The 17,257-nt window shown below is 41.9% G+C and overlaps 1 protein-coding gene across 8 annotated transcripts in view; it reads left to right on the top strand.

The window, feature by feature from the left end:
- Positions 1–17,257, top strand: part of LOC125281827 (NF-kappa-B-activating protein-like) — a 215,375-nt gene that overhangs the window by 97,234 nt on the left and 100,884 nt on the right. For 4 of the 8 annotated variants that reach the window (XM_057308176.1, XM_057308174.1, XM_057308175.1 and 1 more), the window contains exons 2-5: positions 1,613–1,693; positions 6,441–6,535; positions 10,436–10,596; positions 12,128–12,315. The exons of 2 other annotated variants lie outside the window; for them this stretch is intronic. In XM_057308176.1, coding sequence (XP_057164159.1) covers positions 1,613–1,693; positions 6,441–6,535; positions 10,436–10,545 — 286 coding nt within the window. In that variant the 3' untranslated portion in view covers positions 10,546–10,596; positions 12,128–12,315. Of the gene's footprint in view, positions 1–1,612; positions 1,694–6,440; positions 6,536–10,435; positions 10,597–12,127; positions 12,316–17,257 lie in introns of those variants that run through there. 2 more of the 8 variants (XM_057308178.1, XR_008957913.1) reach the window with 2 other exon arrangements.

Genomic DNA, 17,257 nt, shown 5'->3' with positions numbered 1-17,257 from the left:
GCGCTTAACCGGCTGAGCCACCCAGGCGCCCCTACATGTCCTCTGTGTCAAAAAAGATTTTTAAGAGTAGCACAGGCATGGAGGGGCAGGTTAAGATTCCAAAGCTGGGCGACGTCTCCATAAATCTCTTTTTTCCCAAGAATGGGAAGTAATAAAGGATGGCGGTGAAGAGGACGGGCTCCAGAATCGGAATGCCTGAGTTTGAAGCCATGCTTTGCTGTGTAATAGTTGTATGACCTTGAGCAAGTTTCTTGAACTTCTCTGAGCTTTATTTCTTAACCATTTAAAAAGGCTAAAATTGGCGCTGAGCCTTTAGAGTTGTGATGATTTAGTTCCTGGGACATAATAATTAGTCCTTGAGTGTTTGCTATTGGGGTTTCCTGAATGGAAGCAGAAACAATAAAAAACCTACTGAGTTAGGTTGGAGACCTACCTCTCCAAATTAAATTTTTCAGTTACCTCCTGGCTGTGTTCGTCAAAAAGCAACCAGCTTCCTACTGGACGATTCTCATCAAAAGACAACTAATGAATCATCGAGCCTTACATCGGAAACCGGGGATGTACTGTATGGTGACTAACATAATATAATAAAAAATCATTAAAAAAAAAAAAAAAAGATATCAGAACTTCTTGGGTGAAATTTGCATTTGTACATTTAGAAGATCAATAATTTACCTTACGAGTACAGATGAAGCTGGGGGCAGCAGGGATGAGAACGTGACTGTTCTTACAGCCTGTCATACTTCCCCCTGCATATATAGTCCAAGTTGGGTTATAAGTATAACCCTTTTAGGCTCTTTCTTCAAGTGGGAAACCTGAGTCTAATTCTGCACGATTATAATCTTTTCTCCTAAATAAAGAAGTAAAAAATAGTATATTCAAGCAATCAAACCAGTTTATTTTGTAAGGGGTGGGTGGGTGTGTGTAACAAATGGAATCACAAGGAGCTAAACTTTGAGGAATTGAGCCTTTGTTTTTTGTATTTTGTTTGTGAGCAAAATTAAAAGAAAAAAATGACAAATTTTTCCTGTCCTCCAAGAGTAGATAGAGGATATAGTCCTTTTTCCAAAAAAAGGAACTAAAGGGAAAACAGAAAAAAAAAAACCCTGTTTCTCATTTAGGACAGTTTTTGTCAAATAAAACTTTTCTTTCATTTTCAGAGCTTTCTTTATTTTCTGTTTCTAATGCTTCATTTTTGTTTTCTTTATTAATTCCTGAGTTTCTGAAAACGGGTTTGACTAAATCAAAAGTAGAGATTGCTCTTTACTCTCAAAAATGTATGTAAACAAAGAAGTTATTTCCAAATATAAAACTGTTTGTGTCACATATTGCAGAAGACGAAATGAGCAATTAGGAGCTAGGTCATGCAAGAGGCAGAAGAGATGCACTTGACAACCTTTTAGGCTGTATTTCTGGCCTGGCCTCAGGCTGTCTGTAGTCTGTGCCATTTGATAGTACTATCAAGAACATCAAATTACAATGAGTATACTTAATTTATTAATTTAACTTTTAAAATAGGAAAATAGGACTTAACTGGACTCCTTTGAATTGATTATATATTTAGGAGACCATTTAGCCATGGAGTTATAATTTATATGCCTATATCTTCTAGGAGATTAAGGGAGAGAGAGAGGATTGGAGAATTGGGAGCTCCTGAAGTATGGGGACTTTCTCCAAAGAATCCAGAACCAGAGTAAGTGATTCAAAAAATACTGTTAAAAGATGTAACGTTTGTTTAAATCCAGAGACTATTGTCAAAATTTTTGTTAAATGAATAACTTTTAAGTACACTTTACGTTTTTTTCTTCTTTTTTGTGATTTATGCTATGCTACCCCCTAGAATTTAAAAACATTGAACATACCTAACGATTAAAACATGTTGCTAGTTGATTTTAACATATTAATTGTTTTTTATTTATTTGTTTATTTTTAAAGATCATATTTGTATTAGAGAGAGAGAGAGAGAGCACAGGTAGGCAGAGCGGCAGGGAGAGGGAGAAACAGGCCCCCCAGTGAGCAGGGACCCCGACGACTCGGGCCTCGATCCCAGAACCCTGGGATTATGACCTGAGCTGAAGGCAGCCGCTTAACCAACTGAGCCACCCAGCACCCCTTAATTGTTCTTTTTAAATTGTAATTCGGGGGGGTGCTAATTTCCTATTCATAGAAGGGTTCAGTATTAAGACAAATACATTTATATTATTTTGAATTGTTTTTTCTCAACCTAATAGCAGGTTGCGTGTCACATGTTAGCCTTACAAAGTGATTTTTTTTGAGTTAACAGTTGACAACATGGATGGTAGAGTAGGGTTTTCTTATATATATATCATTTGCAGATAGTGACAGTTTTACTTCTTCTTTACCAATTTGGATGCCTTTTATTTTTCTTGTCTTGTGGCTGGGACTTCAGTATTATGTTGAATAAAAGTGGCGAGAATGGACATCCTTGTCTTGTTCCTGATCTTAGGGTGAAGCTTTCAGCTTTTTACTGTTGAGTGTGATGTTAGCTGTGGGTTTGTCGTATCTGGCCTTTCTTAAGTTGAGTTATGTTTTCTCTATATTCACTTTGGTGAGAGTTTGTATCTTTGGTTGTTGAATTTTGTCAGATGCTGTTTCTGCACCTATTGAGATGATCATAGGATTTTTATCCTTTATTTTGTTAATGTGGTATATTCCACATTGATTTGTGGATATTGAATTATCCTTGCATTTCTGGAATAATTTCTACTTTAGTATGGTGTATGATCTTTTTAATGTAGTATAAAATTTGGTTTGCCAATATTTTGTTAAAGATTTTTGCATCTACATACATCAGGGATATTGGCTTGTAATTTTTTTTTTTAATTTGTGGTGTCTTTGGTTTCCATATCAGGATAATGCTGGCCTCAAAGAGTGAGTTTGTTCTTTCTTCAGTTTTTTGGAATTGTTTAAGAAGTATAGGTCTTAACTCATTAAATATTTAGTAGAATTTACCTGTGAAACCGTCTGGTCCTGGAGTTTGTTTTGTTGGGAGTTTTTTGAGTAATCAGTCTATAGTGTAATCTTCCTGATTTGGACGATTGTTATGTTTCTAGGAATTTATTTCTCCTTGGTTGTTCCATTTGTTGGCACATAATTGTTCTTAGTAGTCTTATGATTTTTTTTCTATTTCTATAGTATTGGGTATAACTTATCCCCTTTCATTTTTGATTTTATTTATATGGGCACTCTTTTTTTCTTGATGAATCTAGCTAAAGGTTTTTATCAATTTTATCATTTCAAAGAACCAACTCTTAGTTTCATTGATCTTTTCTGTTGTCTTTTTAGTCTCTTTTTCATTTATTTTTCACTCTGACCTTTATTATTTTCTTCCTTCTGCTAACTTTGGGCTTTGTTCTTTTCCTAGTTCCTTTAGGTGTAAGATTAGATTGTTTATTTGAGGTTTTTCTTGGTTCTTGAGTTGGGCATGTATAAAATTTCCCTCATAGAACTTCTTTTGCTGCATTTCATAGATTTTGTACTGTTGTGTTTCCATTTTCATTTGTCTCAAGGTATTTTTTTAAATTTCCTCTTTGATTTCTTCATTGACCCATTGTTTGTTTATTTTTAAAGACTTATTTATTAAAGAGAGAGAGATAAAGAGCACGTGCACAAGTGGGAGGGTCAGAGGGAGAGAGAGAGAGAATTTCAAGCAGATGCCACACTGAGCACGAAGCCTGACATGGGGCTCAATCTCAAAACCCTGAGATCATGACCTGAGTTGAAACCAAGAGTCAGACGCTTAACCGACTGTGCCACCCAGGCACCCCGACCCATTGGTTATTTAATTCCATGTGTTTATGTTTTTCCAGTTTTCTCGTAATTGATTTCTAGTTTCATACTGTTGTGGTCTGAAAAGATGCTTGATATGATTTCAGTCTTCTTAAATTTATCAAGACTTGTCTTGTGGCCTAACATGGGATCAGTCCTGGAGAATATTCCATGTGCACTTGAAAAGAATGTATGTTCTGCTGTTTTTGGATAGAATGTTTTGTGTATTATCTCTTAATTCCATCTGGTCTAATGTGTTGGTCAAGGCCACTGTTTTCCTTATTGATTTTCTGTCTGAATGATGTATCCATTCATGTAAGTGGGGTGTTAAGGTCTCTTACTATTATTGTATTACTGTCAGTTTCTCCCTTCATGTCTCTGAATAATTGGTTTATGTATTAAGGTGTTCCTATGTTGGGTGCATAGGTATTTACAAATGTTATATCCTCTTGTTGAATTGATCCCTTTATCGTATGCAGTGTCATTCATGTCCTCTTACAGGCTTTGTTTTCTAGTCTGTTTTGTATGATATAAGTATTGCTACCCCAGCGTTTTGTTTGTTTTCGTTTGCATGGAGTATCTTTTTCCATCCCTTCAGTTTCAGTCTCTGTGTCTTTAGATCTGAAGTGAGTCTCTTGTAGGCAGCTATAGATGGGTGTTGTTTTTTTTAATTTATTCAGCTACTGTGTGTTTTGATTGGAACACTTAGGAAGTTTACATTTAAAGTAATTATTGATAAAAAAAAATTATTGGTAGGGGGCGCCTGGGTGGCTTAGTCGTTAAGCATCTGCCTTCAGCTCAGGGCATGATCCCAGAGTCCTGGGATGGAGCCCCATCCTCCGCTGGGAGCCTGCTTCTCCCTCTCCCACTCCCCCTGCTTGTGTTCCCTCTCTTGCTGGCTGTCTCTCTCTCTGTTAATAAATAAAATCTTAAAAAAAAATATTGGTAGGTATGGATTTGTAGACATTTTCTTGATATTTTTCCGGTTTTTTAAAAAGATTTTATTTATTTGTCAGAGAGAGAGAGAGTGCACAAGCAGGGGGGAGCGGCAGGCAGAAGGAGAAGCAGCTCCCTGCTGAGCAAGGAACCAGATGTGGGACTTGATCCCAGGACCCTGGGATCATGACCTGAGCTGGAGGCAGACGCTTAACCAACTGAGGCACCCAGGCGTCGCTTTCTGATTGTTTTTGTAGTTCTTCTCTGTTCCTTTGTTCTCTTGCTCTCTTCCCTTGAGATTTGGTGACTTTCCTTAGTGTTATGTTTGTATTCTTTTATTTTTTGTTTATCTATTATAGGTATTTGGTCAGTGGTTACCATGAGGTACATATATAACATCTTACGTATATAGCAATCTATTTTAAGTTAATGCCCACTTAAGCTCCAATGCATTCTAAAAGTACTACATCCCTTCACCATGTTTTATGTTTTTGACATCATATTTTACACCTTACTATTTTATGTTTCCATTGACTAATTATTGTGGGTCTAGCTGATTTTACTACTTTTGTCTTTTAACCTTCATACTAGCTATGTAGGTGGTTGATCCACTACCTTTACTATATGTTTACCTTTACCAATGAGATTTTTCCTTTCATAATTTTCCTTTTTTTAAAAAATTTTATTATTAAGTAATCTCTACACCCAACCAGAGCTCGAACTCATAACCCCAAGATCAAGAGTTGCGTGCTCCACTGACTAAGCCAGCCAGGCGCCCCTCCTTTCATAGTTTTCTTACTTGTAGTTATGATTTTTCTTTTCTACTTAAAATTAAGTCCCTTTAACTTTCTTGTAAGGCTGGTTTGGGAGTGATGAGCTTTAGCTTATGCTTGTCTGAGAAACTCCTTGTTTCTCCTTCACTTCTGAGTGATAACTTTGCTGGGTAGAGTAATCTTGGTTGTAAGTTTTTTCCTTTTAGCACTTCTCATATATCATGCTATTCTCTTCTGACCTATAAAGTTTCTTCTGAAAAACCAGCTTATAGACTTAGGGTTCCTTGGTATGTAACTAGTTGTTTTCCTTTTGCTGCTTTTAAGATTCTTTATCTCTAACTGTTGACACTTTGATTATAATGTGTCTTGGTCTCTTTGGGTTCATCTCATTTGGGGGTGTTTGCTTTCTGGACTTGGATATCTGTTTCCTTCCCCAGGTTAGGGAAGTTTTCAGCTATTATTTCTTCAAATAAGTTTTCTGTCCTTTTCTCTCTCTTCTCCTTCTGGGACCACTGTAGTGTGAATATTAGTACACTTGATTTTACCCCAGAGGTCCCTTAAACTTAACCTCATTTTATTCAGTTCTTTTTGCTTTTTTGCTGTTCTGATTAGGTGCTTTCTACTACCCTGTCTTCCACATTGTTAATCTGTTCTTCTGCATTCTGTAATCTGCTTTTGATGCCCTGTATTTTTCATTGCAGTTATTGTGTTCTTTGGCTTTGATTGATTTAAAAAAATATTTTCTGTCTCTTTGTTGAATTCTCACTGTGTTCATCCATTCTTTTGAGTTCAGTGAGCATCTTTATGACCATTCATTTGAATTCCATCTGGTAGATCTCTGTTTTGTTTAGTTCTTTTTCTGAGGTTTTTGTCTTGTTCTTTCACTTGGAACGTATTGTCTGTCTCCTCATTTGCGTCTCAGTGTTTGTTTCTGTGTTTTAGGTGGATCAGCTATTGTCCCAGTCTTGGAGGAGTGGCTTTATGCCTGAAGGTGTCTGTGGGGCTCAGCATAAACCCCCGCTGGTCACCCAAGCCAGGTACCCCAGGAGTATCTCTTTTGTAGGCTGTGTGCTCCCTCTTGTGGCTGGTCCCGATTGGTGCAGACTCACTGATATGTGGGGCTGTTTACTGGTGCAGCTGTCGGCTAGGCTTGGCTATGACTACTGTGGGTATGCTGGTGAGTGGGACAGGCTTCTGGCCTGTCTGATTGACAGGCCTGGTTGCAGCTGGTGTGGGCATGCTGGTGTGTGGGGCTGGCCCTTGGCACAGCTGGCTATAAGGCCTGGTCGTGAGCTGCATGAGCGCTGTTGAGTAGGGCAGACTTTCGGTGCAGCTGGCTGCAAGGTCCAGCTGCGACTGATGCAGATACTCTAGTGTGTAGGACTGGGCCTCCATGGCAGGAGCCCTTGGGTGGAGGGTGTGCTGGTCCTGGCCAAGGATGTCTGGTATGTATGGTGGGTGGGGGCTGCTAGAGAGGAGTGCCAGGCCAGGGTGGGCAGGTGGGTGGGGTGAGTCTTCTTGGGCTGACAGTAGATAGAGAAACAGAAAAATGGATAAGGCATGGGACGGGGCTCTCCTGGTTGAGTAGAGGGGCCTAGGAGGTCCTGCCCCACGGGACGCCAGGGGTCCTGTCCAGGGTGCTGGGACGTAGGCAGAGCAGAGCAGCTGACCGGGCGCTGAGCCCGGGAAAGCCTGCGGAGGGTGGTGCGGGCTGCAGGCTGGGGAGCTGACAACAGTGACGGCGGTGTGCCTCTTTGCCCTCAGTCTGTTGGCCGGGCAAAGATTTTATGAATTGAGGAAATCTGGTCCTAGTTCGTCTAAACATCCATTGTCCCCAGTGTCTAGACTGTTCAGGTAGTGTCCAGTGCTTCGGCTTCCTCCCGTCCCAGCAAGACAAGCCACAGGCTCCTGGGCCCTCCATGCCCAGGCCTCGCTCACAATGCCACCTTTCTCACTATGACGAGGTTTCAGAAGAGGAATGACCCTTGAGTCATTCTTAAAGGAAAGCTCTTGTTGAAAGATCCAGCACGTCCCTGTGGATTAGTTACTTACTCTCTGTTGAAGATGGGCTGTTCAGAATGGGGGCTGTATCCCATCAGCAGGACTTTTGAATGATACTGAGCTTCCCGCATCAGTAGGGTGATGCCTGCCTAGCGACTAGGGGTTAGTGGCAGCCCGACGGCTGCTGGTCAGCTGTGAGGACACACACAACCCAGGCGTCAGAGTCACAGCAGGGCCAGAGAGCAGTGCCTCAGCTGCACATGCTGCTGAGGACGGGAAGAGTAATATGGCAGTTGGGAGCACAGAGTCCAAGCATGGAGCCGGGACAGAGCCTGGCACATCGTGGGTGCTATCTCGGGGTGAGCTGCAGGGAGGCCCGTGGCGGTAACTTCCCTAAGCTGTTTTAGCAAGAAGGAACTAGCTTCCCTGATGCAGTTTCCAACCTGAAGGGCATAGAGAGTAGCCTGCTGTGTTTTGTCCTGTATGACATTCGATGCTCAATGTACTAAAATGTCCTTTTTTGCTTTCTGATTGAAGGTTTGGTTTAAGAATAGGAGGGTCAGGGGCGCCTGGGTGGCACAGCGGTTAAGCGTCTGCCTTCGGCTCAGGGCGTGATCCCGGCGCGTTGTAGGATCGAGCCCCACATCAGGCTCCTCTGCTATGAGCCTGCTTCTTCCTCTCCCACTCCCCCTGCTTGTGTTCCCTCTCTCGCTGGCTGTCTCTATCTCCGTCAAATAAATAAATAAAATCTTAAAAAAAAAAAAAAAAGAATAGGAGGGTCAAGTGGAGGAGACCCCAGAGGGCACTGAGGTTCAGAAACATGCCCCCGGTGGCCCTGGTCCCTCCCGTCGTCATTAACTTGGGTGGACCCTGCCATGCCGTCCTCATTCCGGAGCCGGAGTGCGTATAGGTTCTTCAGGAGCCACCGCTGCTGGGGCCACCTCAGCAGCCCATGCCTCTCTTTCCTGTTGTCTTCTTGCCTCCCCTGCCCTGGCTTCCTCCACTTTCCCTCCGTGCGGCTGCCCTCCTGTGGTCGCTCCCGGTCTCCTACCGTCGGTGGCTCTCTTGTGAGCCCTTTGCCCACACAATGGCCTCGGCGGCGGTTTTTTCCCACGGTGCTTTTGAGCGCATTCCCGTTCTGTGTCGCTCAGGGTTAAGAGCAGTTCCCGAAACGCCCGCGAAATGTACTCGAGAGAAGGGCAAATTCACGGACCCTCTCTTTGGGGGCACTTGTAGTCTTTTCAATAAAGTTCTGAATTTATTCTCTGTGTATTTGTTTTGCGTGTGGTACGGGGTGAGTGCACGTGATGGACGGTGCCGCTCCTCCAGGAAGGCAAGGAGGCCTGCTTTCGTGCAGCCGCGTCCCTGAGCCCCCATCAGGAGGCCACGGCCATCTCCCAAGTTCCCCAAGTGCCCACGCAGCCGGCTTACGAGGAGCCACCCTGTCCTGCAGCACCCCATCTTTCCCCGGCCCTCCCACCCCCCCGTGCCCCAGCGGGACCGCGCCGCCGTGCAAGACCGGGTGGCGTCAGCCTCTAGGGAGAGAACAGTGTGCTTCCAGGCGGGGCTGAGGCCCAGTCGCGGCGAGGAGCTGAGGCCCACCCGGGCACTGGAAGGGACACTTGCAAGGGGCTACTCACGGGGCTCCCGGAGAAGCGGCAGCCGCGGGTGCTGCTGGTGCTCGCCCAGGGGTGTCCGATGCCGGCCCTTTGGGTGGAGGAGACGCGCAGACCGCATTCCGGCGGGAGGGTCCTGCGTCCCCAAAGGTACCTCAAGAGGGGCCCCCCTTCGAGGCCAGCGGTGGGCTCTGTGTCCTCCCTTTCGCCCCTCCCCAGAGGCCGAGGGCCCAGCATCGCTCGGTCGTCAGCTCCAGCCGCCCGGCAGCTTTCGGCGAGATCGTGCCCGGGGCCGGTGGTCCGTGCGTGCAGTCGTTCCAAGTCCACGGCGGAGAAAGGACGTGGGTTTTGGCCTCTGGGACTCGGGGAGGGAGAGGGGCTCCTGCGGAACCGAGGCCGTGTACCTGTTGCCCGATCGGGTTATTTACACTGTCACACAGCACCCTTCTTGTTGCCAGGACGACCCCAGCCCTGGGGACGAGTTTTGCCGGTGCACCCGAAATGTCTCCCCGGGTCCCCCAGGTTTGGGGTGTTTCGGTACAGTGACTTCTGTGAGCCGAGGCGTCCTCGGTCTCCCGTGTCCACGATCGGGTGGCCCCCTCCTGCGGTAGCAGTGGTTCCGGGGTGTTGCCTCGGGGTGGGGGAAGCGTAGCGTTTCTTCGAAGCTCCCCCCTAGCCCTGCGAAGCTGCGGGCTTTCTGCGTAGCCGCGGCTGTGACTCGCCCCCTTCCTCCCTGCAGAGACCTGGGTGGCCTCAGCCCTTAGCTGTGGGCTCTGGGCCCCGTCCTACATCTCCCTCTCAAGGTGTGTTCTCGGGAGCCCTCCGGGCATCATCTTCGCGTCGGATTCCAGGATCTTTGCTTGTAGAAAGCAATTTTTTTTTTAAGAGTATGAAATGTTTTAGTACACTTGCCTGGTAATACAAATCAGTAATTACGATAGCCAAATCTCTGTATCATATATATTTAATATATTAAATAACACAATAATAACCCCTACCTTCAAAAAATATGGATTCATTTTTCATGTCATCAAATACAATGCTCATATGAGAGTGCAATGAAACTTAATACTCTGTTCACGTGCTAAGGGACAAGGCTAAGCAGTAAATTAATATTTTTAAATATCTTAAAGCAGAATAGTTTCCTTTTTGAGTTTGATAAGCCAAAGACTATCAAGGACTATTTAGAACCTGAATATAATACAGTGGCTATGAAATTATATAGGGAATTTGATGAGAAACAGGCATTTTTTTTCTACTTTTTGTCAGTTAGCAAGTGAATGGAAAACTTTTAACCATAACATTCGTTTCATTTTTCAGAGCTTCAAGAACCACCTCTGCAGCCTGCCTTGCTAAGGTTACTGCATAATCCTTGCATTCCTGCCATCCATTATCCACCTTCTCAAATTGGAGGGTTTCAGAGTCACTAGGCTACTGTCTAGATCTGCAGCCTAAATATCAGTTTTTGAAACCACTTCCTGGTATGTTCCTTGATGGAGATTAATGTATTCTTTTTCTTTGTGTATTTTAGTAATGTCAGATGCTAGAGTTAGACTGGGTATTTTAAATTTAATTCAATTTTTAAATATTATTCTCAAAACATAGTTGATATACAAAGTTATATTAGTTTCAGGTGCACAGTATAGTGATTCAATAATTGTATATTCTGTGCTGAGAAACTGGCTGTTTTTAATTGTAATATCTGAATTGATGGGTCCTCTGGCTTTGATCGTCTCATCACTATCCTAAGAGATTTAACTACCAGGAGACCTCAGATGGAGTGGTGACTTGATACGGGTCATATTTTTCGTGCTCATTTAGAGTCTTACTTGCATGATCTGCATTAATTTCAGTATAAAAAGCTTAAGGCCAAACGTAGCATATGGTTTTAGGCTCTACTGGATCTTGAAATTTGGATATCAGATCTTATTTTTCTACCAGGAAAAAAATATCAACAAGCCTTCCGCAATTCAAAATTGGAAACAAATTTTAGGAAAAAAGAAAAGTATAAAAGGATTAATTACCAAATTTTACATTTAGCTCCTTTATACCGTAAGCCTTTTCGTCTCAATATTTATTCTATTATTGCCAATTTCATCAATATGTACCCAGATAACAATCTAGATTTAATGAGATTGGGATGGGATTGGGGAAACAGTACATAAAAGAGGCTTAGGACATTCAAACTGATGTGTTGTCCCACATCTTATGCCACTTGCGCCCTTTTTTTTTTTTTTTTTTAATTTTATTTATTTATTTGACAGAGAGAGACAGCCAGCGAGAGAGGGAACACAAGCAGGGGAGTGGGAGAGGAAGAAGCAGGCTCATAGCAGAGGAGCCTGATGTGGGGCTCGATCCCATAACGCTGGGATCACGCCCTGAGCCGAAGGCAGACGCTTAACCGCTGTGCCACCCAGGCGCCCCGCCACTTGTGCCCTTTATCATAGTCTTTCCATAATGATTATTTTTCCCTTATATTATTTTTTTTAAATTGTGGTAAAATTCAAACAACATAAAATTACCCATTTTAAAGTATACAATTCAGTGGCATTTAATACATTCACAGTGTTCTCCACCATCACTGCCATCGACTTTCAAAGCATATTCATCACCCAAAAATGAAACCCTTTATTCATTTAGTAGTCACTCCCCATCCCTCCCTTGGCAACCGCTAATGTGCTTTCTGTCTCCATGGGTTTGCCTGTTCTGGATATTTAATATTTAGGGAATCATACAATATGTGGCCTTTAGTGTCTGGCTTCTTTCACTTAGCATCATGTTTTCCAGGTTCATTCACTTTGTAACAACCATTAATACTTTATTCCTTTTTTGAGTTGAATAATATTCTGTTATATGAATATGCCACATTTTGTTTATCCATTTCTCAATTGATGGAAATTTGGGTTTTTTCTACCTTTTGGCTGTTGTGAATAGTGCTTCTATCTACATTTATGTACAATTATTTGTTTGAATCCCCATTTTTGAAAAATATTGTATTTATTTATTTGACAGAGACAGAGAGAGCGCATCAGTGGGGCGCAGCAGGCAGATGGAGAGGGAGAAGCAGACTCCCAGCTGAGCAGGGAGACTGATACCGGGCTCGAACCCAGGACCCTGGGATCATGACCTGAGCTGAAAGCAGACGTTTAATCGACTGAGCCACCCAGGTGCCCCTGAATACCGATTTTCAGTTCTTTCAGGTATATACGTAGAAGTGGAATTCCTGGGTCACAGGGTAATTCTCTGTTTAATTTTTTGAAGAACTGCCAAATACAGCAACTGCATCATTTTGCATTCCCATTAGTAATGTGTGAGTGTTCCAGTCTCTTCACATCCTCACCAACACTTATTATATTCCACTTTTTTCAGTAGTCTCTAAACCCAACGTGCGGCTCAAACTCACAACCCCAAGATCAAGAGTTGTACACTCCTCCAATTCAGCCACCCCCTCCATTTTTTTACTATAGCCATCCTAATGGGGATGAGGTATTATCTTGTGGTCTTGATTTGCATTTCCCTGATGACTGATGATACTGAGCATCTTTTCATGCTTGTTGGCCATTTGTACATATCCTTGGGAAAAAACATCTAATCGTTTGCCTATTTTTAATTTGGTGGTTTATCTTTTCATTGCTGAGTTGTAAGGGTTTTTTAAGTATTCTGGAAACTGACGTCTTACCAGAGACATGATTTGTAAATATTTTACCTCATTGTGTAGGGTGTCTTTTCAGTTTCTTAATAGTGTCCTTTGATGCACAAAAAGTTTGATTTTGATGAAATCCAATTTATGTAATTTTCCTTTTGTTGCTTCTGCTTTGGTGTCATATTGAAGAATTCATTGCCAAATCCCAGATCATGAATTTTTCCCTGTTTTCTCCTGAAGAGAAGGAGTTTTATAGTTTTATAACTCTTTCTCTCTCTATATATATATATGAGTTTTATATAACCATGTATAAATGAGAGTTTTATAATCTTAATTCTTACATATAAGTATTTTCTCCATTTTGAGTTAATTTTTGTATATGATGTGAGGTATGTTTCCAGTTTGATTCTTTTGCATATACATATCTAGTTGTCCATCATTTCCTGAAGACATAATTATTTCCCAATTGAATGGGCTTGGCACCCTTAACCAAAATCAATCGACCATAGATGTATGGGTTGATTTCTGGTTTCTCACTTCTATTCCATTGATCTGTATGTCTATCCTTATGCCAGTACAATACTGTTTTGATTACTATAGCTTTTTTTTTTTTAAAGATTTTATTTATTCATTTGACAGAGATAGAGACAGCCAGTGAGAGAGGGAACACAAGCAGGGGGAGTGGGAGAGGAAGAAGCAGGCTCTCGGCAGAGGAGCCTGATGTGGGGCTCGATCCCAGAACACAAGGATCACGCCCTGAGCCGAAGGCAGATGCTTAACCACTGAGCCACCCAGGCGCCCCTGATTACTATAGCTTTGTAGTAAGTTTTGAAATTTAGAAATCTGGGTCCTACAACTTTTATTTTCTTTTTAAAGATTGTTTTGGCTATTTAGATTCCCTTAGAATTCCATATGATTTTTAGAATTCTTTTTCCTTGTATTTTTTGTTGAAAATTAGACATTCTGAATATTAGAATGTGACAACTTTGGAAATCACATTTTCTCCCCTCTCCTAGGTTTGTTGTTCCTGTTTCATTGAACAGAATACAAAGACCATACAATCCAGGTTTGCCTAGTTAGTGACTTTCTAAGCTATTTTTGTAATATCTGTATTCATTTTTTAAAAACTTCAGTATAAAAAAATGAAAATATAAAAGAATAAAATTTCAGTGTAGTTGACATACAATATGATACGAGTTTCAGGCATACAACACAGTGATTTGACAATTATATACATTATGAGATGCTCACCACGGTAAGTGTAATTATCACCTGTTTACCACACAAAGTTATTACGGTGTGATTGACTATATCCCCTATGCTGTACTTTTCATCTCCACGTACTTTTCATCTCATTTATTTTTAAGTAGACTCGACCCCCAGTGTAGGGCTTAAACCCATGACCCTGAGTTCAAGAGTCACATGCTCTACCAACTGAGCCAGCCAAGTGCCCTGACTCATTTCTTTTATAACTGGAAATTTGTAGCTCTTAATCCCCATTCACCTGTTTTGCCCATCCCTCAACCCCTCGCCTCTGGCAACCACCAATTTGTTCTCTGTATTTATGAGTCTGTTTCTGGTTTGTTTTGTTTTTTTGATTCCACATATAAGTAAAACCACATGGCAATTGTCTTTCTCTGTCTGACGTATTTCACTTAACATAATACCCTCTAGGTCCATCCATGTTGTTGCAGATGGCAAGATTTCATTCTTTTTTATGGTTGAGTAATATTCCTGTGTGTGTGTTGGTGTGTGTGTGTGTGTGTGTGTGTGTGTGTGTGTGTACCACATCTTCCTTACCCATATATCTATGCATGGACACTGAAATTGCTTCCATATCTTGGATATTGTAAATAATGCTGCAGTAAATAGAATACATATATCTTTTCAAATTAGTGTTTTATTTTCATTGGGTAGATACCCAGTAGTGGGATTACTGGTTGTATGGTATTTCTATTTTTAATTTTTTGAGGAATCTCCATACTGGTTTACGTAACAGCTGCACTCTTTGTCATGTATAGCCACTGAAGTCTATGTTCCATTAGCTTAGTGGCCAGCTAGTGTTTTGAAATACTTACCATCAATTCCTGGATTCAAAAATGAATAAAGATCAATAAAACAAGAAGGCAGCCTACTGAATGGGAGAAAGATAGCTGCAAATGATATATCTGATAAGGGGTTAATATCCAAAATTTAAAAGTAACTCATACAACTCAACACCAAAAAACCAATCAAATTAATAAATGAGCAGAGGACCTAATTAGACACTTTTCCAAAGCAGACGTACAGATGGCCAATAGAGACATGAAACATCAGTAATCATCAGGGAAATGCAAATCAAAACCACAATATCACCTCACGTCAGTCAGAATGGCTAGTAACAAAAAGACAAGAAATTAGATCGGAGAAAAGGGAATCCTTGAACGTTGTTGGTGGGAACATAAACTGGTGCAGCCCCTGTGGGAAACAGTGTGGCGGTTCCTCTAAAAATTAAAAATAGAACTACCGTACAGTCCAGTAATTGCACTACTGGATATTTAGCTGAAGAAAACAAAAACACTAATTTGAAAAAATGTATGCATCCTTACGTTTTTGGTTTTTGGTTTTTATATCTTATTTTTTAAAGGTTTTATATATTATTTAGTTGAGAGAGAGGGAGAGAGTGCGTACACGCGAGTACATGAGCTGGGAGAGGGAGAGGGAGAAGCAGACTCCCCGCTAAGCAGGGAGCTCGAAGCAGGGCTCGATCCCAGGACCCTGGGATCATGACCTGAGCCGAAGGCAGACGCTTAATGGTTTGAGCCACCCAGGCGCCCCACCTCTATGTTTATTGTAAGATATATGATATAGGCACTCCCATTTTTATTGTAGCATTATTTATAATAGCTAAGATATGGAAGTAACCTAAGTGTCCATCAATAGACGAATGGATAAAGAAGACGTGGCACACACTCACACACACACACACACACACAACGCAATATTACTGAGCCATGAGAAGAATGAAATCTTGCCATTTGCAATAACATGGATGGACCTAGAGAAAATTATGCTAAATTAAATAAGTCAGACATAGAAAGACAAATACTGTATGATTTCACTTATATGAGGAATCTTAAAAAACAAAACAAACAACACCGACACACGAAATAGAAACAGAACAAACTGGTGGTTGCCAGAGGGGAGGAAGATGGGAGGATGGACAAAATAGGTGAAGGGGGTTAAAGAGTACAAACTTCCAGTTACAAAACAAGTAATTCAGGGTGATGAAAAGTCCAGCATAGGGGATACAGGCAATATATTGCAGTAATTTTGTATGGTGACGTATGGTAACTACACTTACAGTGTTAAGCATGGCATAATGTATATAATGTTGAATCACTGTGTTGTACACCTGAAACTAATGTATTTTATGTCAACTATACATCAAAAAGTAAGATCTTAAAAGAAGAAGAAGAAGACATTATACTTTTCCTAGTGTTTGGAGATTGTGTCTGTATTACACACTCCTTCAATGCTTGGCCAGACTATGGACAACTCGGCCTTCTCTTTTACTTCCTGCTTACACAGAGCCTGAGAGCCATCCAGACGTGAAAGCTTGTGGTATTCTCAGCTGTTTCTGAGCATGTGTCTAGCACGTGGCCTTCTTGATTCCTCTGCATACATAAGACCTTTTCAAAGCCTTTTTTCTTCCACGTGTCCCTTTTCTGAATCGTGTGTTTCCCACCCTTCTCAGTTGTCTATTCCTTGTCCTGACTATTGTCTCTTGCCCCAGGACGCTGCGGCCAGTACTTGTGCCTTTAAATGCTTTGGCCAAAGGTACCCAGGAAGTGGCCTCAACCCTGGGTTCACTCCTTGTCAGACAAAACAAAGGCAAACCACTGTGCCAGTCCTTGAGGGAGCTGGCAGAGCGGAGAAGACCCAGAACCACAATTCTTTGAGAATAAAGTCCATACTTCTCCTTCTAGTACCAGGAGAGCTGCCTTCCCATCCTCAAGGCTACTACAGGCCTGGGGTCTGAAGGATAATAGGCAGACAATTCAAAACACCAAAGTGTTCCCTTACCACTGTTGGGGAGGAAAAATTTGCCTCTATACTTCCAAATTCTTCTGGGTAATCCAAGAGTTAAATTGACAGGAGACAGATTAACAGGAGAAAACCAACTTTAATTCATATGTATGGAGGCCTCAAAGATACAGGACCTAAGAAATGATGGAGGCGGGCACTGTTTATACTTGTTACATAAAGAAACAGTAAATCTGGGAGAAATTGGCAGGACAAAGAAAACTGATGTTTGGGAACTTCAATTAGTTAGGAATTCTAAACAAAATTTGGGCCGAGGTAGTAAGTTAGGAGAAGTTACAAGGTTTGTTTACATGGGCTTCTCAGGCCCTGAATTCCCTGTCCCTGATGTCAAAGATGTTTGTCTGCCTCCTGGTGCCTCCTCTGCACCCCCCCCCCCTGCAGGGAGGGTGCTTTTCACAGGGGAGATGTATTCC

Source organism: Ursus arctos, unplaced genomic scaffold (assembly GCF_023065955.2).
Source record: "Ursus arctos isolate Adak ecotype North America unplaced genomic scaffold, UrsArc2.0 scaffold_61, whole genome shotgun sequence".
Classification (NCBI taxonomy): domain Eukaryota; kingdom Metazoa; phylum Chordata; class Mammalia; order Carnivora; family Ursidae; genus Ursus; species Ursus arctos.
This window is presented reverse-complemented; position numbering and strand designations above follow the sequence as displayed.